We start from the raw sequence: 24,055 nt of genomic DNA, 5'->3' as shown, positions 1-24,055 counted from the left end.
AAGACCTGGACAACACTCAGGCTTAGACTGATAGAATCATACAACACAGAAACAGACCCTTTGGTCCAACTTGTCTGTGCCAAGCTTCCCAAACTAGACAAGTCCCACTTGTCTGTATTTGGTCCAAATCCCTCTAAACCTTCCCCCCATCCATGTATCAAATGTCTTTTAAACATTGTAACTATAGCACTACCATCTACCATTTCCTTTGGTAGGTCATTCCACACACGATCCACCCTCTAGGTTGCAATGAACATCTGTGCCAACCAAATGCCAGGTACTGACCGTCACTAACATTCTACTTGTTAAAGAAGGATGTTTCATGTTAAAACCTCTGATAATGCAATCTTGGAGGCTGAGATGACACTACAACTAGATGATTAAATCACCCCAGTCTCTAAAGTCTATTGCTATTAAACATGAGATAGTAGGAGCTGCAGATGCTGGAGAATCCGAGACAACAAAGGGGCAGAGCTGGATGAACACAGCAGGCTAAGCAGCATCATAGGAACAGAAAGGCTGACATTTCGGGCCTAGACTGATGAAGGGTCTAGGCCCGAAACATCAGCCTTTCTGCTCCTATGATGCTGCTTAGCCTGTTGTGTTCATCCAGCTCTGCACCTTGTTGTCTCTGCTATTAAACATTACCGCTTTTGTACAGCCATTTTTTTGGTAATGTCACTAGGTTAGTAATCCAATCGTGGTACTGTCATTAGACAAGTAATCCAAAACTCTAGGTGAATGTTCAGGGACATGGATTCAAATTCTACCAAGGCAGATGATGAAATCTGAATTCAATAAACATATGGAATAAAAAGCTAGCCCACTGGTGACCATGTTACTATTGTCAATTATCATTCACTCATGTTCTTTAGAGAAGTAAGTCTGTCATTTTTACCTGGTTTGGTTAAATGTGACTCCAGACACACTGTGGTTGACTCTCAACTGCTCTCTTGTCAATTAGCAGTGAACAATGAATGCTGGCCTTGCCAGGGACACATAGGTCCCATGACAAAAAAAAAAGTTTGAACATTCTATCCTGTGATGTTTTGAGGAAAAAAAAAGGCAAATATTCTGACACATTTCGCCAGATGCTGTAGTATCAGAATAATCATGTTCACTAATTCACATTAATTTTACTAACCAGAATCCTTTTTCTCATATGTTGGAGCTCCAATACAAGGTTTAGAAGTAACATACATTGAACTCAAAACCACTGCTATGAAGCTAATTGTCTGCTACGTAATTAGGCAGCTATTCAACCTAGAGAATTAATTCTCCATTAACGGTCAATTGAGATGGAGGATATTTGTTAAAAATTAGAAGTCTTATTGTTTAAACATTGCAGAATTTTTTCCTTTTTATTATCAACAGTAATATAATGAGAAACCAAGATATATTGGCCCAGAAGTTCCAAAATGCTACTTATGCCAACCATACAGTTGACAGAACAACATATTTTGCAAAGCTCATTTGACAACACTGAAATGTAAATCAAACAAACAGTGCAACAGAAAAGCAATAACAATGGCCCAGTTTTTCCTGTAAAATAATGATGATCAGCCTTTACCACAATTAAAGTCAAATTGCGTTGCAACATCTGGGAGCTGCACATGCACAATAAACATTGAAAACAGCGAGTTTTCAGAGTATGCCCTGGCCCTCAAGTATCTTTGTGAGAAACTCAGCATTCAAAGATAAGAAACAGCCATAAGTTGCTGCACTTATGAAATAAATACATATAAACATTCCAGAAATTTAGAGTTTGTCCGCTCTCAATTATTATACCATAAAAAATTGTTGCCAGCACTAAAAGCTCACTTTTACAAAATATCATGATCCTTCATAATTTATTCCTACAATCTTGAATCTAAAATCTTTACATCTTTTACGTGCCTCAACACCATTACTCTCTCTTAATTTCACTTGCTCTACACGGTGAGATTCAATCATATATTCCAAATTCCTAGGTCAAGCTTGGTGCTGCTTGGTGCTTAGTTTCCACACAAGCAAAAAAAATTGAGTAATTTGGGCCCTTGAACTTGCTTTGGAAATTGTTAAAATCAAGGCCTCTCTGAACGTGGATTTAACTACTTTTTCATATCTGTCTCTCATAACTCTCGGTTTTCTTGTCGAGCAAAAATAACTGACTCAACCTGGATTATATTCAAGTAACTGAGCTTCCACTGCTCTCTGGGGAAGATAATGCCACAAACTAACAATTCTCAAAGAAAAGAAAATACCTTATTTCAGGCTTAAATAGTCAGCTGCTAATTTATAAAGTGTACCCACACATTCTAGAGTCCTGTAAGGGGAAAATCCTCTCAGATTCCTTCAGGATCTTATACATTTCACTAAGATCGGTGTTCATTTTTTAAATTTCCGACGGATATATGTCCACCCTGTTCAACACTTCCTCAAAAAAAAAAGCCTTCATCCCAAGAATAAATTAAATGATTCTTCTTTGAACTGTTTCTAATGCAACTACATCATTTTTTAAGTATGGAATCCAAAACTGCAAATGGTACTCCAAATGTTGTCTCATTCAGGTGAGACAGACTAAGCACTGATTAAGCAACACCTGCCTACTTTAATACTTGCAAGTAACATCAATATTCCATTTCCTTTCTAACCACTTGTTATACATGTATGCTAACACTGATTTACATATCAGAATACAATGCTTGCACAAGACATAGGTATCCTTTAAAAGGCACATTACGAAGCTACTTACTAATCCGAGCAAATTCCAGTGCTAATTCTCACTAACTCTGGCCCATTAAATGAATTAAGGAACTTGTAAGAATACATACCTTCACCAATGTTTCTTCAGTTGTCAAAAAATTTAAATTTTTCACAAATAAAGTGCATCCTGGAAGGTGCTCTTCCTCACCCTCACTCGAATTATCTGCTTCATTTTCATCCTTTGCTTGGTCGTCCTCATCTTCCAGAAAATATAAAACAAGTCACGTTTAATACATTAATTTTCTTATTGCAATCATTCAATATTTATTTTCCTGAATTAACAGTAAATTCAGGATATATGAATTTAAATTAAAGCCTTTTTCCCCCCCTCATCGCCTTGGTCCAAAACGATAATTCATAATAATAATGAATTGATTTTCTAGTGATTTTCTGGGCCACATCCTTTTGGAGATACATTCTTGTTCAAAATCTATTTCACCTCAGTTAAATAATTTCACTGTAATTAAGTTACAACCCTGCAATACTTAAGGGAATGAATGGGTATTTTGCAATACAGATGTTCAAAAACAAAAGATTTCAAAGAAACAATCTTCCTTCTTCAATTAACATGCAACACAAACCACAATCTCAGGAGAAAGTGATCCAAAATTGCAGAATTACATAAGTGTCATGACACAGAAGAAGGTCAAGTCAGCCCATCACATCTTCACTGGTTTGTCAAATGAGCATCATACTTTACTGCCATTCTTCCTGTGATTTCGCCATACCCTTTAAATAATCATCTAATGCCCTCCTAAATACGTCCAGTGAACTTTCCTCAACCATACATCCAGACAGTCCATTCCATACTGAAACCACTGGTTGGTAAAATTAGAAAGAGAGAACCATTTGCATGGCACTAGCCTTTTGGTAAATTGGTTGCAAGACATTTGCATATGTCAAATCTGAATATTAAACTAAGCAAAAAGTGTGAAGATTGGTTTGTGCAGCAGTATTGCACATAGTATTAAATAAATCCCAATTGAAGTCATAGACGTGTTTAATAATGCTCTGTGGCTTCTTGCTAGCAAAGTGTTGGCAGTGTAGCATGTCTTTAATCATCCAGTTAACTTTCCAATGATAATTTATTGGTGTAGCCCTTTGTCCCAGAAGAAATCCTAAAGTATTCTGCATAAATAATATTTACAAGATATTCATGAAGAATTTCCTGATCCTAAGAAGACTGGGAAGTGACCCTTTGCAAAAATACAATTTCAATTCTAAGGACAATCTTGTCAGAAATGAAAAATGTGGATTTACATGAACAGCTTGCAATTCACTATCTCTGGATTTTCAGCACAAAAGACCTACTATTTGCGGTGAGCTCTGTGTCATCAGGCGGATAGCTACCACTAATCACAATTTGTATATTTATATTTGGGACAGTCACAGCCAATGACATAGTGGTACCAGCTGGTGTAAGAGTTCTTTTAATGTCAGTCAGTGAGGATGTTTTCTGTTATCAACCAAAATCATCCTCGGCTTCGATCAGTTAGGATGATTTCAAGACTTTTTCAGCAATAACTGATGAAGCATAGCTGTATTTCTTAAGTTTACAGTGCATATCTATCTTGTTCAGAATAATTTGGAAACATGCTGTAATTGTTCTTCATGGCTGACTATGTACAGTAAAGCAAATCTACCATAATACATCATCATGTTTGATTAACAAGCACTTTAGATGACTACAACTTGCAAGAATAGTGGCCTTAATGTAGAACAAATATCCTAAAGTATTTCACACTGGTACAATTTTGCTGGGACAAAGTAGCAGATATTAGGCAGGATGATCAAAATGTATCTGGTAAAGGTTAGCTGACAAAGTTCCCAAAAGGAGCAAGGCTGCACAGAGGGAACAACAGGCATCAAATTTCACAGCACAACATAAAAAATTCTCCAAACTGAAGTCAAGGCATAGGAATTAGAATGCCAGGATGAAGTTTTAAAAACCTGTTTCCCATGATACAGAGGAAAACTGAAGGGATGGAGTACCAACTTTTACCTGCCCCAGGAGTGCAGACCAGTGCCAAAGACGTTCAATGACCAGTGTAAGCAAGTAACACAACCAGATTGCTTTCTCTTCCATGTTCATCAACAAAACTAAATAGTTACATTTTTCACCCGTTATACTTCAGATCAATGGAAGCATTAACTTGTGATCTTGAAGATATCATTACAGCATCAACTGCTTTCTTCACATCAACAGCGATACCACCAGAACTATGATTTCTGCAGTCAGAAGCTGTGGGGTGGATATTTCTTAAACGATAGCTAAAACCAAATGACTTCTTCATATTACAGGAGAATTTTGAATGCAATGTCTAAGAAAGGCAGGAGGGGGAAAGGAATCATCTGATTATTGACAAGGTCACTATTTTGAGAATTACTTGAATAAGTATACAAGCGTTACTTGGTAAACAGATCAAAATTATTGTGTGATAACTTGTGACCTGATGTATTTTGTCAAAGTCATTGAATTGCTTGGCCGAGCTGGCTTGTTTTGTTCAGACATTTCATCACCATGCTAGATAACATCTTCAGTGAGGCCTGCGATGAAGCAACGTTGTTCTATTCTGCTTGGAATTTACACTGTCCCATCTGTTATGGCGAGTTGTGTCATTTCCGGTTCTGTTCTGTATGGGTTTGTATATGGGGTCCAATTCTATATGTTTGTTGATTGCATTATGGGTTGAGAACCATGCCTCCAGGAATTCCTGTGCATGTCTATGTTTGGCTTGGGCTATTATGGTTAATTTGTCCCAGTTAAACTGATGGCCTGCATTGCCAGAGTGTACTGATATTAGGGAAAGTTTGTCATGTTGTTTTGCTGCTAGCTGACGTTTGTGTATTCTGATGGCTAGCTTCCTTCCTGTCTGTCCGATGTAATGTTTGTAGCAGTCATTGGTATTTTGTGAACGCTGGTTCTGCATGTCACGGGCATAGAGTCTTTAATCCTTGTGAGTATTTGTCGTAGCACGGCTGTGGGCTTGTGTACTACCACGATTCCTAGTTCTTGACATACGGCAGTGTGGCCGGTGTGTTAGGGCATACTGTGTACTCTTGGTATTGTCTATTTAGTAGGCACCTGCGGATGAAGTGGAGGGGATAGCTGTTCATAGCGAAGATTTCATATAAACCTACCAGTGGACAAAGGGCGCATGACCATCATTATGAACAAACTGGACTACGTTGAGAAAGTGTCAGCACTGCTCGTAAATACAAACACTTACCAACAGGTGGCGATAGACCCAACACCGCAGCTAGGAAATAGGATCATCCGGTAACCAGAAGACACGGGCACGGGCACGAACACGAACACCACCCACGCCCCCCGCCCCCACCCCCACCACACATTCACTCTATCACTCTCTCTCTCTCTCACACACACACACACACACACACACACACACAAACCCCTACAGACTTCCTAAGGTGTACATACCAGACATCCCCTCAGACCCATTGTCTCCCGTCCTGGCACACCTTCACACAAACTGGCCAAGGACTTACAACAGAGACTGAAACACCTAGTCAATGGATCACTCCACTCTATCCACTCAACTGAAGAATTCCTCAATACCCTCAAGGACATAAAAATAAGCGACAACGAGATTATGGTATCCTTTAATGTCACAGCATTACTCATGTCAATTGACATCCCACATGCCAAAGAAACACTGGCCACATTACTGGAGGAAACAGGAATGCAGGCCCGCAGCTCCATCAGCAATGACAACATACTCAAACTACTAGACTTCTGCCTCACCATACACTCCGTTTTTAATGGTCAAGTATACAAACAGATCAATGGCACACCAATGGGGTCACCCATCTCAGGGCTTATCGCAGAGGCAGTCATGCAAAGACTAGAACACACAACCCTCCCCCTCGTTCAACCTAAACTGTGGATCCAGTACATGGACAACCCATTTGTCATCATTAAACATACCGAACTAGAAAAGACACACCACCTCATCAACAACATATTCGCCGGGATCAAATTCACGAGAGAAGAAGAAAACAACAATCAGCTTCTGTTTCTGGACATCAGGGTTGACCATATGACCAACAGGGAGTTCCAAACCTCGGTATACAGGAAAGCAATCCACACTGACCAAATTCTCAACTTCCACAGCAACCACCCAAATGCCCACCAATGAAGCTACATTAGGACACTAAAATAGGCCACCACTCACTGCAACACGCCAGAACTATGCAAGAAAGTGGAAGAGCACCTATACAAAATCTACGCTACAAACAGATATCCCTTCAACTTCATCCGCAGGTGCCTACTAAATAGATAACACCAAGAGGACACAGTACGCCCTAACACACTGGCCACACTGCCCTACATCAAGAACATATCAGAACTGACGAGCCCTATGACCACTAGGAATCATGGTAGTGCATAAGCCCACAACCACACTACGAAAAACACTCAAGGATTAAAGATCCCATTCCCATGACATGCAGAACCAACGTAGTTTACAAAATACCATGCAATGATGGCTACAAACATTACATTGGAAAGACAGGAAGGAAGCTAGCCATCAGAATACACAAACTTCAGCTAGCAGCAAAATGACACAACAAACTTTCCCTAATATCAGTACACTCTGGCAATGAAGGCCATCAGATTAACTGGGACAAAGCAACCATTGTAGCCCAAGCCAGGAATTCCTAGAGGTATGGTTCTCAACCCATAATGCAAATCAACAAACATACAGGATTGGACCCCATATACAAACCCATACAGATCAAAACCGGAAATAACAACTCACCATAACAGACCGGACAGCATAAATTCCAAGCCGAATAGAACAACATTGCTTCATCGGAGGCCTTACTGAAGATGTCACCTAGCATGGTAATGAAACATCTGAACAAAAACAAGCCAGCTCGGCGGGCAAGTCAACACCCTCAGTTGACAAACTGGTGAGTGCTAGATACTGTACCTGCTATTTTGACAAAGCCAGCAAATGTATACAACAAGATGATTCTATTTCTTTGCTGCATTACGGAGATACCAAATGAGGTGAAATTCCTGGCAGTGGAGCAAATACACTTCCAGACAGCACCGTTAGTCGGATGATGTTGCCCAAATTATCCCAAGACATAGAAACTGGCTAAGATCACAGCATTCATTGTCATGCTAGAGCTGTACGGGCAAAACAGTATTACATAAATCTTCAAAGAAAGACAGGCTCAAATCGCCTTTTATTTCTTTTGTTTAGCACATTTTTCAATTAAAGTACCTCACTAACATCTGTATAAAGCCTATTATCTATCTCCTTGGACAACTATAAAGATAATCATCTCATCTGCTGCCTCATTTTTCACCATTCTCGATTGCTGCTTCTCTTCCTGTATAATAATGGTAAACCCACAACCATACTCAAGGTCTTCTCACTGCTGAATGAAGGGAGAAATATTCCTGGACTTCTCAATCCCAGACAATGATGAATCTAACATTCTGGGTGAGTAGACAAGATGAAAATGCTGCAAAAACACTTTCCCAGTTCCAGTAATCTGTGATTTGGTAATCTTTGGACTCCTCAACCAGTATTTTCTAATGTGATTCTACGCCATACAAAACTAAGTTATATTTTACAAGCATCAACAGTATTGCTCTGGTACCACATTATTGATGGTCTGCATTTCAGGATACTTAAAATAAATGAGGAGAGCCTTTTTTAAAAGTAATGACATCGAGGCAGCATTTAATTGAGTGTGACATCAAAGAATTCCAACAAAACTGAAGTCGATGGGAATCAGGGAGAATAACTCTCTTCTGATATGAGTCACACCTACTAGAACAGAAGATCGAGGTGTCTAATGAAGGTCAATCACCTCAGTCGCAGGACATTGCTGCAGGATTTCCTCAGGGTAGTGCCCTTGGCCCAATTACCTTTATCTGCTTCAATAATTACCTTCCTTGTTTAAGATCAGAAATGGGGACGTTTGTTCGTATTATAAAATGTTCAGTATTTGTGACTCCTCGGATACTGAAGAAGTCTATGCCAACGTGCAGCAATATCTGAACTGCACTTAGGCTTGCACTGACAAATGGTAACTAACATTCATCCTGTTAAAGTGCCTTGAAATTACCATCTCCAACAAAAAAAATCTAACTAACTATCTCCTCTTAGCATTCAATGGATTACTATCACTAAATCCCAAACTAGATGTTAGCAATGACGAAAACTGAACTAGACCAGCCACACAAATCATGCAGGTCAGCAGCCAAAAATTCTGTGGTAAGCAACACATTTCCAGACATCCCAAAGCCTACCCACCATCTACAAGACACAAAGAGTGCCTCTCCAACACCACACAGGAAGCTTAAGACCATCCAGGACAAAAGAAGTGCACTTGATTTGCACCGCATCCACCACCTTCAAATTCACGCACTCCGCTATTAGTGCAGAATGGCAGCAATGTTCAATACAAGATGAACTGTTGTAATTCACCATAGTAACTTCCAAACCCATGCCTTCTATCACTTAGGACAAGGAAGCAGACTCACAGGAACAGTACAAAGTGCATGTTCCTCTCAAAGATGCACATCAACTTGATTTGGAACTATACTGACATCCGTTCATTGTTATGGAATCAAAAAAGCTCCCTCCCAGCAACACACTCAGTGTACCTGCACCACACAGACAGCTATGTTCATGAAGACAGCTTGCCAGCAACTTCATAACGGCAATTAGGGGAGGGCAATATATACTGATCTTGTCAGAACAACAAAAATGTTTCTGGAAAGCTAACACATTGATCACAAATATAATTAATTGATATGGAAAATGCTTGGACATAATTTGATATCTATAAAAGCATGCTTTTCCAATCCAAGGTCCAGCCTTTCTGGATTACTTGTATTGTAATCATTAAAAAGCAAATATGCCTTTAGGATTGATGGCAGGGTGTTATGATATGGGTGAAACAGAGCTGTATATCACTTTCTGAAGGCCATCCTAGCACCATGCTATTGAGAGCAGATTAAAACTGTGGCATAGTAATCAAAAGGTTTTAATAATCTTTATGAAACTAGGACTCAACTCCAGAATTCCTAAATTAGAGGAAAGGACGCCAAACTCAGAAATATCACATATTAGTCTAAAAGACAGTAGATTTGCAGAACACAAAAATTCTAGCGGGCACTTTAATCAGTAAGCTATCTCATTGTTACAGACTGAAGGTACATGCGCCTATGTTCAACGCCCTCCTGTTTTGTCATTTTTACCCTATAACACATGATCTTGAAAGGTATCTTCAGACATTTAGTGCTATGCCTACAATTATACTTGGGAATTAAGAACAGATTCAAATAAATGTACAGGGTTCAATTACACAAATTTAATATCAGTGCGAAACGGTGTCTGCTTCACAATAATGCTGCACATGTACTGTAAAAGCAGCTTGAAAGACGGAGTAGAGAAAAGCAGGTATAAAAGTTTATTACAGTTATTTAGGGAGGTGCAGATAAGTCTCCATAAAAGGAAAAAAAAATAGATGAGAAATTGAGAGATCAATATCCTTGAAAGATCACTCAGGATTTCCATCTTAACATTAATCCAATACAGATTCAATGTGATTAATCTCTGTAACTTATTGTAATTTGTAATACTTGGAATTTTTCTTCATATAGCATCAGATTATATATATTTATGCATATGCAACAGACTAAAAACACACTCAGTTAATTAGTTGCAGTTTTTGAAAGGCAAAAAAGTTCTAACTAATATATGCTTACTTGAATCTTTTTGGCTTGGGAAGAGATATTTGATCCCCATTTCTATCAATATATCTTTAATACTATTCTACCACACTGCCTCCAAAGTTGTTTTTTTTTTCCTGTTTTTCTCAAATTTATTTCAGCACCATATAATTAGTAATACTTATTTCTTTTAAAACCTTAAGATGTAGGAGCAGAAGTAGGTCATATGACCCCGCGAATCCGGTCCATCATTCAGTGGGATGATGACTGATCTGATAATCCTCAACTCCACTTTCTTGCCTTTTCCCCATCATCTTGGATTCTCCTGCAGATTAAAAATAACTGGATATCTCAGCCTTGAACTTACTTAATGAACTAGCCTCTACAACCTTCTGTGGTAGTGAATTGCACAGATTCACTACCCTCAAAACAAAAAACTATTCCTCATCTTAGTCTTAAATGGGTGACCCCTTGCTGAGATTATGCCCTCTGACCTACCCTCTCCTACAAGGGGAAACAAGTTCTCTATATCTATACTATCTAGTCCCCTTAGAATCATATACATTTTGTTAAGGTCTCCTCTCATATTTCTAGACTCCAATGGGTACAAGGTAAAACTCTCAATCTCTCGTCAGAAGATAATGCCTCCATACCCAGATTCAACCATGCGAACATTCTCTAAACTGCCTCCAATGCCAGTATATCTTTCCTTAGGTAAGGGGAACAAAACTGTTCACTCTATTCTAGGTGCAGTCTGACTAATGCCTTGTAAACCTTAACATGACCTCCCTATTTTTATAGTCTATTCACTTTGAAACAATGGCCAAAGATCCATTCAACTTCCTATGATGTGCTGAAATTTTATGCTAGATTTTTGTGATGCCCATGCAAGGACCCCCAAATCCCTCTGTGCTGTGACTTCTTCAGTCTTTCCCCGTCTCGAGAATATTCAGGTTTCTTATTCTCCTTGCCAAGGTACACCTCACATTTTTTCCACATTATATTCCATCTTTGCTACTACACAAATCATTAAAATGAGCACTTTCACTAATAACCAAAACAGAAATTGCTGGGAAGGCTCAACAGGTCTGGCAGCATCAGTGGAGAGAAATCAGAGTTAACATTTAGGGTTCAGTGGCCCTTCCTCAGAACTGATGGTAGCTAGGAAGAAGTTGATTTTTATGCAGAAGATAGGGTGGGGGGGAGGGGGTAAGGAGTAAGTGACAGGTGGAGGTAGAGCCCAAAGAGACAGAAGAACAGTTCGACAGACAAAGGAGTAGCTATTCAATCTGGCTAAGAGAATGAAGAGCTACGAATGGGGGCTATTCGTGGCAAACGATGAGTGGTGTGTCATAGCAGACCAGTGATAAGGCGTAGTTTGTGGGGGCTGGGGTAAGGACATGGGGAAGGTGCCTCAAGCCCTAAAATTGTTGAATTCGATATTGAGTCCAGAAGGCTGCAGCGTTCCCAAGTGGAAAATGACGTGCTGTTCTTCCAGCTTGTGCTGAAGCACTGCAGCAAGACTGAAACAGAGATGCTGGCCAGAGAACTACGTGGTGTTGAAATGGAAGACAACTGGAACCTCAGGGCCTTTTTTGCAGGCAGAACGTAGATGTTCCATGAAGCAGTCAGCCAGTCTATGCTTCATTTCCCTAATGTACAGGAGACCATTTTGAATGAAGTGCAGGTACAGTGCTGCTTCACCTGGAAGGCGTGTTTGGGCCGTTGGATACTGAAGGGGGAGGAAGTGAACAGGCAGGTGTCATATCTTTTGTGGTTGCAGGGAAAGGTGCCACAGGGCTGTGGGGAGAGGCTAGTGGGTGTGGAAGATGGGTGAACCAGGGTGTCCTGGAGGAAATGGTCCTTGCAGAAGCCTGACAGGGGAGGGGAATGTGTGTCTGGTGGTGGCATCCCACTGGAGATGGAAGAAATGGCAGCTAATGATCCTCTGGATATGGATGCTAGTGGGATGGTAGTTGAAGACAAGGGGTCCCTATTGCTGTTGTAGATCAGAAGAGAGAGGGTGAGGGCTGAAGTGCAGATAGGTCAGACTCAGCCGAGGGCCCTCTCAACTGAAGTGCTGGGGAATCTTCGGTTCAGGAAGAAGGTGGACATTTCGGAGGCCCCCTTGTCAAAGCTGGTATCATCGGAACAGATGTGATGGAGATGGAGGAACTGGGAGAATGGAATTATCATCACAGGAAGCAGGGTATGAGAATGTTTAGTCATAACAGTGGGAATCGATAAGACTTGAATCTGTGTTGGATGAATGTTTTGACAGGAAATAACAGGGGATCTTTTGTGGATAATTTCACCACATGCTTTCCCTAAATTCCACATCTAATGTTCTTCATTATAGAGTCTTCTTCCTCTTCCCCCCAAAAACCAGAACAAAACCCTCTATGTGATAGGAGTCCCCCGGTCCTCACATACCACCTCACCAACATCCGAATCCAATGCATCATCCTCCGCCACTTCTGCCACCTGCAATCAGACCCCACCACCAAAGAGATAATCCCCTCCCTACCTCCGTCTGCCTTCCGTGGGGACGGCTCTCTCCTCGGCTCAGTCATCTGCTCCACACTCCCCATACATTCGGCACCTTTCCCTGCAACCGCAGGGTGTGCTCCACCTCTCATCTCACCTCCATCCAAGGCCCCAAACAATAATTCCGTATCCGACAGGAATTCGCCTGTACATTTTCCAACCTGGTCTACTGCACCGTTGCTCCCGAAGTGGTCTCCTCTACATCGGACAGACCAAGCGCAGACTCAGTGACAGATTTGCAGAGCATCTGCGCTCTATACGCTCCAATCAACACTACCTTCTGGTTGCCAGCCATTTCAACTCCCCCGTCCCACACCCTTGGCAACATGTCCATCTTGGGCCTCGTCCAATGTCACAACGAGGCCACACGAAAATTGGAGGAACAACACCTTATATTCCACCGAGACCTTACATTCCAATGACCTGAACATAGAATTCACCAGCTTCAAAGTCTCCCCTCCCCTGGCATCATCCCATGTCTGGCCCTCCCTCTCATCCCCATCTCCTTGACCTGACACAACCTGTCCATCTTCCTTCTCACCTATCCACCCCACTGTTCCCATTGACCAATCTCCACAACCCCCTACCTGCATCCATCTATCACCACCCCACCTGCCGTCGTTGAGCCCCACCACCCCCCATTTATATCTGAGCTCCCTCCCTCCTCCCAGTTCTGATGAAGGGTCCCCATCCGAAACACCAACTTTCCTGTTCCTCTGATGCTGGCTGACCTGCTGCGTTCCTCCAGCTCCTCACTGTTAAAACTCTTATGTGCTAAGCTCTCAACAAAATTCCACAATTGTACAGATCTGCAATGACAAGTGTATTAATACAAGAGACCTTCATTCAAAATCACAGCAATATCAACATGCACTTTTAACATCAATTTCAATACGCGCAACTTTCATTACAAAAACAAGTTCTGTTCTCCAGTATTGACTAACCCGCTTGAGTAATTACTCTTAACTGGATTCCATTAACGGATTCAAAATTTGAAAGATATATTAAGCATGCAAGACATAAACGCAAAGAAGTATGCCACTCCGCCCAACTAATCCATGCCAGAGTTTATGCTCCACTTGTATGACTTAAATTTTCTTGTATCTTTTTTCAATACTCCCTCATGTAAAAGTAGTGACTAAGAAGATCAATTAGCATCAATAATCTTTCAGCACTGTGCCTGAAGTAGCTATTTTTCACACAGAAGTATGGAGAACATCAGCAGACCATATAGTTGCAGCTAGAAAAAGGCTGTAAAATATTACAGCCAAGCTTGTTGGGAACTCTCACGGTATATAGGAAACAATGGTCATCAACAAGAGCACTAGTGGATATTTTGCCCCTCTAATCCGAGGACACATAGGTAGCCTCACTGTCTTCTCTGGCTGAAATTGTTTAACTCAAAAGGTGAGACTTTTGTAGTTTTGAAAAAAACTTCTAACAATGAAAAGTGATGTGCAACATAACAGAAAATCTTCAAAGCATAACTCAACTGTAATACCTTACCGCTAGCAGCAAGTTGAGAACATGAACATTGAGTAAATCACCCAGTACTATACGTAAACGTAAATTCATTAATGACTAAACAGTCGCAATAAAAAAAACTGTTAAGTAATACACTACAATGCCTTTTTAGTTTTATATTCAGAATAACTCAAGGTTGCAGGAACCATGTGTCCTGTTCATGAATACAAAAAAAAACAGAGCAACTTCATAAATCATAAAATAAACATATATTTCATACAAATGGTGTAGGTGTTGATGAACCTAACTGAATCAATTCCTCTTATGAGATGTCAGTAAAACCATAAAACCGCACATAGGTTGATAAGTTATGTTATTACATGACCTTGTCAAGAGACTTAAGACAATGTTTAATGAAAATTAAAATATCCACTTTCTTGGAGTTTATACAGAGATTCATATACAATAGAAAAATATTCAGCAGCATTAATTCCCCTAGTCAAATGTTCTTAACACTTGTAATTTCCATCAAAATGAATCACTTCTACTACTAACATACTAATACTGTTAAAAATCTGCACACAAAGGTTTACTTTAATGCTCAAGTGTTTTTAATTTCTTCTATTTGTTTCACGCGAAAGAAAATTTAAAATATTTCATTTGTTTAAATTTAGTAAGGGTTCTGTCAACTCAGGGGAAATTAATAAATCATCGACAGTTAATCCATCAGCAAAAAGATTTAAATGCAACTCCATCTGTGGCTTGCACGATAAAATGCAGTCACGCAAAGCAAAAAGCAGTTACATTATTCTTGAGCTACAAAATTCTCAGGTTTTCTGCATGCAAAGCACATCCTGCACAACAAAAGCTATTATCAGTGAACTGCAGCCTTCGCTAAGCATTCCCCTGAAGTTCATTATCACAGGGCCTGGGTCTCGGCACAGTAAGATAATAGCTCCCTGGTGACTAGTAGCCAGATTGGCATTGCTGCTTTCATTCTCAAAGCTCAAGGCTCACCTCCCCCAAAGGCCACTGTTGCAGCCTTATATGTGTATGAAAAAAAACTATGAAAGTTCAAAATGAGTCATGTCCTTGAAGAAGAAAGAAGAGAGCACTGGGACAAGTATTAGCCTGTCACTAATACAATGCAGTCATATGTACTGCTTACAGAGTAAGCATTGTGTCGTGTTGGACAACAGAGGCTTTGTTTTCTTCCTTTATTTTCTCAGGTGATCCTAAGTGAAGTATTTGTTGCTTGAAGGCTCTCTAATAAAAGTTACATAATGTTCCCACATAATGTTGCATATTTTCGAAGATAGAAACAAGAGCCATTGTTTTAGAAACAAACCACAACAAAAGTAAACCAAATTTGGAATAAAACAGAAAAAAAAGTGACTGAAAGCTACTATAAGCAAGCTTATGAACGCAGTCATAAGTACCATATTACAAACATTAAGATATATATTTTACCATGATCTGTAATCTCCAGAGCAATTGTCATGATCATGAATCATAACCTCAGATCACCCACAGACACAGACACAGACACAGACACAGACACATCGAGCATAACTTACAACATGATTTTTTTGAATAAATGAAATGCAGCCAAATGTTGACTGCAGATCTAAATTCTGTGGCTGCCTTAAGAGAGATTTTGGAATGTTACACTTAATGTGTCAAAGTAGCTTCAAAACGGAAAAGATGCACTGCAAACTAAACTTATAATTTCCTCAGAGTATCTAAAATGTGAGTAAGATCGAAAAAAAAAACAAAAACATTCAGTTGAGAAACACTTGCAGTTTCTCCCTTTCAGGAATAAAATTAAGCTTTAATCTTGGTGTGTGTGTGTGTGTGTGTGTTAATGACCTGATTTCCTACTGTTTGGATTAGCGTGTTATGACAAGGAAGGTTCTGAGAAAAGCCATTTAAACACACCTGCACTGCAGGTAAAAGAAAAGTCTCCAAGTGCTGCCAGTCATCCACTGCTGAAAGGAATTAGAATAAAACATCTTCAGTCAACCCACAAATCCGAGAATTTTGAAACTAACCGTTCAATGCTACCAGTAATATCTACTGAAACAGCTGCAATGTTCAACTATCAGCATGTCACAAACAATTCAGAGAATGATCTTATGTATTTTTAAAAAAAATCTTTTTTAGACTTGTTTTTTATTTCTATTGTGTGTATGGGCGTTGTATTACTAAGCATTCTCTCATTTAATGATTAACAAAATCACTTTTGTCGTTAATTCAAGAATGCTCAGTTATATTGGTTTGTTTTAAAGCAAAAGTTTATTTGGTCTGGGAGAAAGGTATCCACGTGGGGAGGATCTTTTGTAAATTAAGCGCATAGGAACCAGCTTGGCGGGTTTGGGGGTGGTGAATAATTAATAGAATCCAGTTTATCTCCTCTCATCTGGGTGCTTAACAGTTTGAGATATACTGTATAGAACCATAACAAGTTAGGGAACTTCACCCACGAACAGGTTGTAAAATTATTCTTCACAGAAATTTTGTTTCATAATATCTGCAACACCTTCTGATGTTAAATACACTGAAATAGGACCACAAAAACTTGATGCACTACAGAAAAATTGCTCATTCACAATACTTGCTCAGGATAAAGATATGACCTGTTATTTGGGGTGAGACACATACATTAGCACAGTTCATGCATTCTACAACAGTTATTTTGTTTTAGAAATAATAAGTTGGATTAAATAAACCTAAATTTTAAATGCAATATGTACAACACTTCTCTGCATGTTTTAAGCTTAAAATTACTGTCAGGACAATCAAAATAATTTCCAAAAGGTAACCTTTCCAAAGATAGCCTTGCTTCTCCCACTAACAACCAAAACCAAAATGGTGCATGAATCATTGTTTCTTGTTTCACTTAAAACCAATGTGGCACAAACTAGAATCTCATGCTATGACAATCAAATGGTCTAAATCCATGTTCTGCTTACTAAGGGAAGGATGACAAATAGAACTAGGGCAAAAAAATGGCTCAAGGTATATATGGGAGGTTGATGTGGTAAAGGAGATTAAGACGGCTGTGGAGGTGATGAGATATAGGGAAGAGCCGAAATGAAGGCTGTGTGAAGAAAAGAATTGAAAAAGAAAACTACAAAAGTGGAAATGGAATGGGAAAGATATGAAATTGAATGCGAAAAGAAACTCAGAGTATTTAGAATTTAGAAGGGCAACCACAAGATATACCATGAATTTCAAACTTGCCACTTCATATATAGCAGAAGCATGGAGGATCTCAAAATCAAACAACAATACGCTATTGCAACATTATGTAGTGCTACAAACTGTGAGCACAAATACAAATAATGTAACATTGTCAGATAAACTTAAGGACAACACTATCATAACTTACAATACTTAGGGCTCATAATCCCCATTCACAGCTTTTAACAAGATCACCACTGCAATACAAGTTGGAAAACCAGGTAACTGTAGCCCTCCCTAGGATGCCAATTAAAGCTCATTGCACAATATATGATTCAGAATCAAACCTGGACTATTTTAACTTTATAGTTTAATACAATCAAAGTGATGACTGAACCCACTAAGTCATTAGGAAATAAGTCTAGTTTTAAAATTCTAGAAGGTTTTATTAATGTGAAATCTGGATTATTGTTCAAATTAATAGGAAATCAGGAAAAAAAGACTGACAAAAATGAAGATCAAATATTTCACAAACCAAGAAGAAACCACCCATCTTCCCTCCTGCTTATTTTGTAGTGTATGAATTTACACTTTTTTTTCCCCATAGTGTTGTCTAGATTCAGGGCATGATACTGGCAGTCAATGAGCCAAAAATACTGTTCATATTGGCCCCGACGTTGTGTGCAGTGGCAACCATCAGTGGATTGCCTGTGCAGTTGTAAATTTCCATTACTCAACACTGCTGTGCATTTTTACCAGATCTTCTGAGACTAGCTTTAATAGAAACATGTAGCACAGGGTTCACCAATCCTGTTACGCAGCCAGTTCTGGATCCAAATTGTCATTGCCCCTTTCATTTCATGAGCTCCAACTTTAACCAATACCTTTTGAAAGTCCAAGTACACCATATCAATGGCATTACCCTCCTCCACTGCATCATTAGTTAAACATAGTTTGTCTCTGTTAATACATTTGCGCGGACTTTTCTTAATTAAAAGACATTTGCCCAAATAACTTGATGTATCATTTCTTACTTATAGGCAATTATTCAAATGTTTGCATTTAATCAATGGCTTATAGTGCTACCAAATGCCCAATCGAAATATTCAAAACCTGAAAATTAATATGATAAATAGGATATGTAATTCTAAAAAAGACAAGACATTTCATAAGTTTATTCTATCAGGGAAGCAGACTGCATAATTCATTCGTAAGTCACAAGGAAGATACAATGATCACCCTTATGATTGACTAAACAAGATATTGAACCTCATCCTACAGAATACAATTTTTTGACAAATATATTTTTTGGATACTTCAAGACTTAACAGATAGTCAAGGCTATTGAATCTAGCAAAAGAATATAAATTCAACAAAATATAGTGGCACCTTCCCAATCTATTGAAGAACCAAAGTTCAGCAATGACTAGCATTTATAAAGAACCTGTAATATTGTGAAATGTTCCATGGCATTTCAAAAGCAATTTGCTCAGGAAATTTCACTCAGAGCCATATAATGAAAGAAATATTAGTTTGGCCAAAACGGCTGATTTCAAAGGAAAGTCTTAAAGGTGAAGAGAATGATTGTGAGTCAGAGAGATTTAGGGAGGGGATCTAGAGCTTAGAGCTTAGACAGATGACTGCATGGCAGCCAATGTTACAGTTCTGAAAATCAGAAGCATAGAAAAAGGTCAGAATTGAAGAAGTACATTCAAATTGTTGCTTGTGGCTGCCATACATTAGAGGTTTCCCATGGGGAGGAGAAAGTCAAAGTTAGTCTCACTCCTCCCTTGTTCCCAAAAGTCTTGTATGGGAAATTCTGACCTGTAAAATTAGACAGAACTTCAGTCATGTGGAAGCAAGTCAGTACGAGTTAGGTATATATATAGTGAGAAAAAGAAGCTTAGACTCCTCAGCCCCAGGACAAAATGCGTGTGCACTGAGTGGCATGAGGTGGCTGCAGATTGGTTTTGTTCCTGGATGTACAACAGTGCAGAATGTGGAAGGCAAACTTATTTTGATTGTGATTGTACAACATCGTACAAATATGTCTCTGGATTGTTAAAGCAAATCGAGAAGTGATTTGGTACAGTTATCATCATGGTTACAATGAGTACTTACTATAAGGATTTCAGAGCTAATTGCTTTCCTTTAAATTACCAGTGGCTGCCATTAAATTACTCTTGGAAGAGTGAAATCATCTGTAGAAAATATCTTGAATATTCCACACTTACAACCAACGTAGACAGCATCGTGTTCTGTACTGCATATGCTGGGTAAGTACTTACACTTTTCATTAATGAAGTGAATTCAACATGTACATTTCTTTAATGAAGCTCTTAACTGAAGGGGAGCATGGATTAATCTCTCTGTCCTCAAAAGGAGAAAATGGAATCTCAAATATAACATATTGAAGTTAGTTGGTTCAAATTTTAAAATTTTGCCAATCACACAGTCATTGAGAACAATCCATTAAAATATAAAACAAAACTGAAGTTTAATTTGGAAGATTAAAATAGTATTTAGGTTCTGTTTGTTTTTCAAGTCATTGAAAAGCCAAAACAGTGGATCATAGAATTCCTACAGTGTGGAAAGAGGCCATTCAGCATATGAAGTCTGCACCAACCCTCCAACAGCATCCCACCCACACCCAGCACCTCCTCATCCCCTAATCCTGGAATGACCATGGCTAATCCACTTAACCTGCACATCCCTAGACACTAAGGAGCAATTTAGCATGGCCAGTCCACCTAACCTGCATATTTTTGGAATGCGGGAGGAAACCGGAGCACTCGGTAGAAACTGGGGAGAATGTCTGTGTGGAGCTTGCACAGTTGTCCAAGGCTAGACTCGAACCTGGATCCCTGACGCTGAGACAGTAGTGCTAACCACTGAGCCACCATGCCAGAGGACGGGCACGAAGGGCAGAGCGAGAGCGAGACAGACAGGTAACGAGAATACATAGCACATCTCTGCCGAGCTCTGAACTTTTACCAGTTGACTAATTTTATACACATGAGCATAAATAACTTCAATAACACTTACTTTTCTTTTACTTACCTATACTACTTTGTTTCTTTTCAGATTTCTTAGTCTCTGGGGTTGTGGTACAGAACACATCCATGGGAGCCCACTCGAGATAAAGTGGTACATGCTGGAACTGCATGTTAAAAATAAGGACATGGAAACATTTCAGTCTGGTAGTAATGGATAAAGACTGCCAACATTCTGGCAACGCAACACAGCTATGAATTTCTAATTCCCTATTTCTGCGGCATTATTTTGGTAAATTAAATAAAGTGTTTTCCAGTTACGAAACCAACTCTGGCATTTTTTAAGTGTGGAAAAGAGTCTTAAATGCTTTACACACTTTCCTCAAAACGGGAATCATAAGTGTACATTAAATGATGCATGTAATCTTGCAATTTTTCAGCTACCAAGTGCAAGTGCAAATATGAATGGCTCACACATGGTTATTTCCTCCCATAGAAAATAAACTACAAATTGCAGGTCTTAATCTGCAAAACCTAAGATCCTATATACATAAAACTTAATATATATATATATATATTATGTATATGTGCAGTACTACTTTTGAATAACAATTCATCAAGTTCCAAGGAATAGAGTTGGGTAAAATAGGCAGCATAGAAGACAGCTTTTCAGGCCAACTAGTCTGTGTGATAGATCATAGAAGATCATAGAATCCCTACAGTGTGGAAACAGGCCCTTCGTCCCAACAAGTCCACACCAAACCTCAGAGCATCCTACCCAGGCCCAGCCCTTTATAACCCACCTAATCTACACATCCCTGAACACTACGGGCAATTTAGCACGGCCAATACACCTAATCACATCTTTGGACTGTGGGAGGAAACCGGAGGAAACCCACACAGACACGGGGAGAATGTGCAAACTCCACACAGACAGTCGCCCAAGGCCGGAGTCGAACCCGGGTCCCTGGCGCTGTGAGGCAGCAGCGCTAACCACTGTGCCATCGTGCCATGAGTCTCCTGCAATTCCATCTCCCTCATCTCAATCTTTCAAGCCAATCTTCCCATTTCCTTTTCTGTGACATACTCAACCAGTTTCCTATAGAACATATCTAAACCATCTGGCTCAACCATTTTCCATAGTTACAAGTTTCACTAACTAACTAACCTCAGTAAAATAATTCTTTGTATTTTCTTATCAGATTTCTAAGTAACTATTACATGATATTTGGCCTATAATTTTGGAAAATGTAGGAACATTTTTTCTGGCTTACGTGGTCAGGCTGAATAGACTGGGATTATATTCATTGGAATTTCGAAGAATGAGGGGAGATCTTATAGAAACATATAAAATTATAAAGGGAATAGATAAGATAGAAGCAGGGTGGTTGTTTTCACTGACAGGTGAAACTAGAACAAGAGAGCATAGCCTCAAAATTAGGGACACCAGATTTAGTACAGAATTGAGGAGGAACTTTTTCACCCAAAGGGTTGTGCATCTGTGGAATTCCCTGCCCAGTGAAATAGTTGAGGCTTCCTCATTGAATGCTTTTAAAAAGCTAAGATAGATAATTTTTTTGAATAGTAAAGGAATTAAGGGTTATGGTGAGGGTGGGTAAATGGAACTGAGGCCATGAAAAGATCAGCCGTAATCTTATTGATTGGCGGAGCAGGCTCAAGAGGGCCAGATGGCCTACTCCTGCTCTTCGTTCTTATGTTCTACATCTACCCCTCCAAACCAATCATAATTTTAGAACCCTACATCTTACCAGTGAGAAACAGTTGTAATGCTTTTGGTGAATGTTTCTTGCTCCATATCTGCTGCAATTTTTTGTTCATGTTTCACATTTGCAACATCCGCAACGTTTTGCTCTTTTGTACCTCTAAGTTTCTCTCTTTGTAAAAAGTCCTATTTTATTCATAACTTTACAATAGCTATAATCTCACTCTGTCACCATTCTTGGTAAATCTTTTTGTATCTTGTTCAGTGTTTCTATGTCCTTTCTGGAATATGGGTCACAATTTAGTGCTCTCTGCAATGAGGAGGGTGGGTGTTTAATGCCTTCTCCCCAACTCCACAACTGAGAAATCCACCAGATCAACCTCCAACAGCTACACAGACCTAACCAGTGGGCTTTGTGACTGATTAGATGTATCATCACTCAAATGCCACTGAGTCAGAAGCTGCCAGCCAGTTAGATCTGGGTATCATTGCCAAGCCTAGGATGTACAGCCATAAAAGGTAACTATGGTAAGGAAGTCTGTGCATTTTTTGGTTCTTTAATCTCACTTGTCTTACATCTCACTCTGTCCTACATCGGGGTGGTGTAATTATGGGATAGAGGTTAGGGCAAGGAGTAGCTTTCAGCGTCAACCATGCCCCAAATTAGCCCCAGATTGAGGCAAAGGGAGAACCCAGCCTAAACCAGCTTTCATTTCAGAGACAGGAAAGCAGCAACTTTTCCTGATTGCTGGGAATGCAGGTATTTAGGCAATAGTGGTTGAAGCTCTTAGAAAGTTGTTAATTGATCGCAAAGGATTTAATTGTTGATGAACAGGAAGGTTGCCCATGGACCTTCTCGCCTAGAACTTAATTACAGAGGTGACAGAAGTAGACAGATATCACAGCAGTACCAAACCACCCGATTATCTGCACCTTCTTGCCAGATCTACAGAAGGAAAGTCCAACCTATGGTGACCAGAATTTTGTACAGTACTCTGCATTCTGACTAGGGCCCAGTGATTTATTAGTTCCTCAAAGTAAAAGGCTGAAATATGGTTCGGCTTTTGCATATGGGTGCACTTCTCTAACGCTGCCGTTGTTGATTACTTGCCTCAGAAACAGTGCCCAGGATGTTTTAGCAACTTAAATAACAAGAACGGATTTGGATATGTAATAGTATACCTTGGAATATGCAAGCTTTGTAAATGCCTGTTTTGCTTCTGTAGGTTCTAGAAATTCCACAATGGCTGTTACACCAGCTGATGGAAGTAAAACACGTGCAACATCTCCATATTTCTTAAATATTTTCTCCAATTCTTCCACTTGTGTTCCAACAGGAATATTCTTTACAAGGATAACGGTTTTACTTCTCTTCCCAGCACCCTACAAGTGTGTAGTAGTAATAATAATAATAATAATAATAATAATTCATAAAAAATGTTAACATTAAAAAACATAACTTGTACTACCAAAATTACATGCAGAATCAAATATTCAGACAATCAATTACTTATGTTGTTGCAGGTGCTTCTGAAGCATTATCAATCACAAATCTTCCCACTTTATAGTAACTAGTGGACTTTGGAGAGCTTGCCTTTGACCCTTTAATTGTTACAAGTCTTAATGTGCTCCATTCTACGATAAATTTGCCTTTGAGATGGTATAGTCTAACACACTCCC

At 39.4% G+C, this 24,055-nt stretch overlaps 1 protein-coding gene across 3 annotated transcripts in view; it reads right to left on the bottom strand.

The window, feature by feature from the left end:
* rbm19 (RNA binding motif protein 19) overlaps positions 1–24,055 on the bottom strand; it is a 120,753-nt gene that overhangs the window by 58,995 nt on the left and 37,703 nt on the right. For all 3 annotated transcript variants that reach the window (XM_048611396.1, XM_048611397.1, XM_048611395.1), the window contains exons 15-17: positions 23,558–23,758; positions 20,720–20,819; positions 2,814–2,944 (exon numbers count right to left, since the gene is read on the bottom strand). In XM_048611396.1, the coding sequence (XP_048467353.1) occupies positions 2,814–2,944; positions 20,720–20,819; positions 23,558–23,758 (432 nt within the window). The remainder of the gene's footprint in view (positions 1–2,813; positions 2,945–20,719; positions 20,820–23,557; positions 23,759–24,055) is intronic.

This window comes from Rhincodon typus, chromosome 24, assembly GCF_021869965.1.
Source record: "Rhincodon typus isolate 14 chromosome 24, sRhiTyp1.1, whole genome shotgun sequence".
Lineage (NCBI taxonomy): Eukaryota > Metazoa > Chordata > Chondrichthyes > Orectolobiformes > Rhincodontidae > Rhincodon > Rhincodon typus.
Note: the sequence above shows the minus strand (reverse complement) of the source record. Positions and strands in the feature narration are given on the sequence as shown.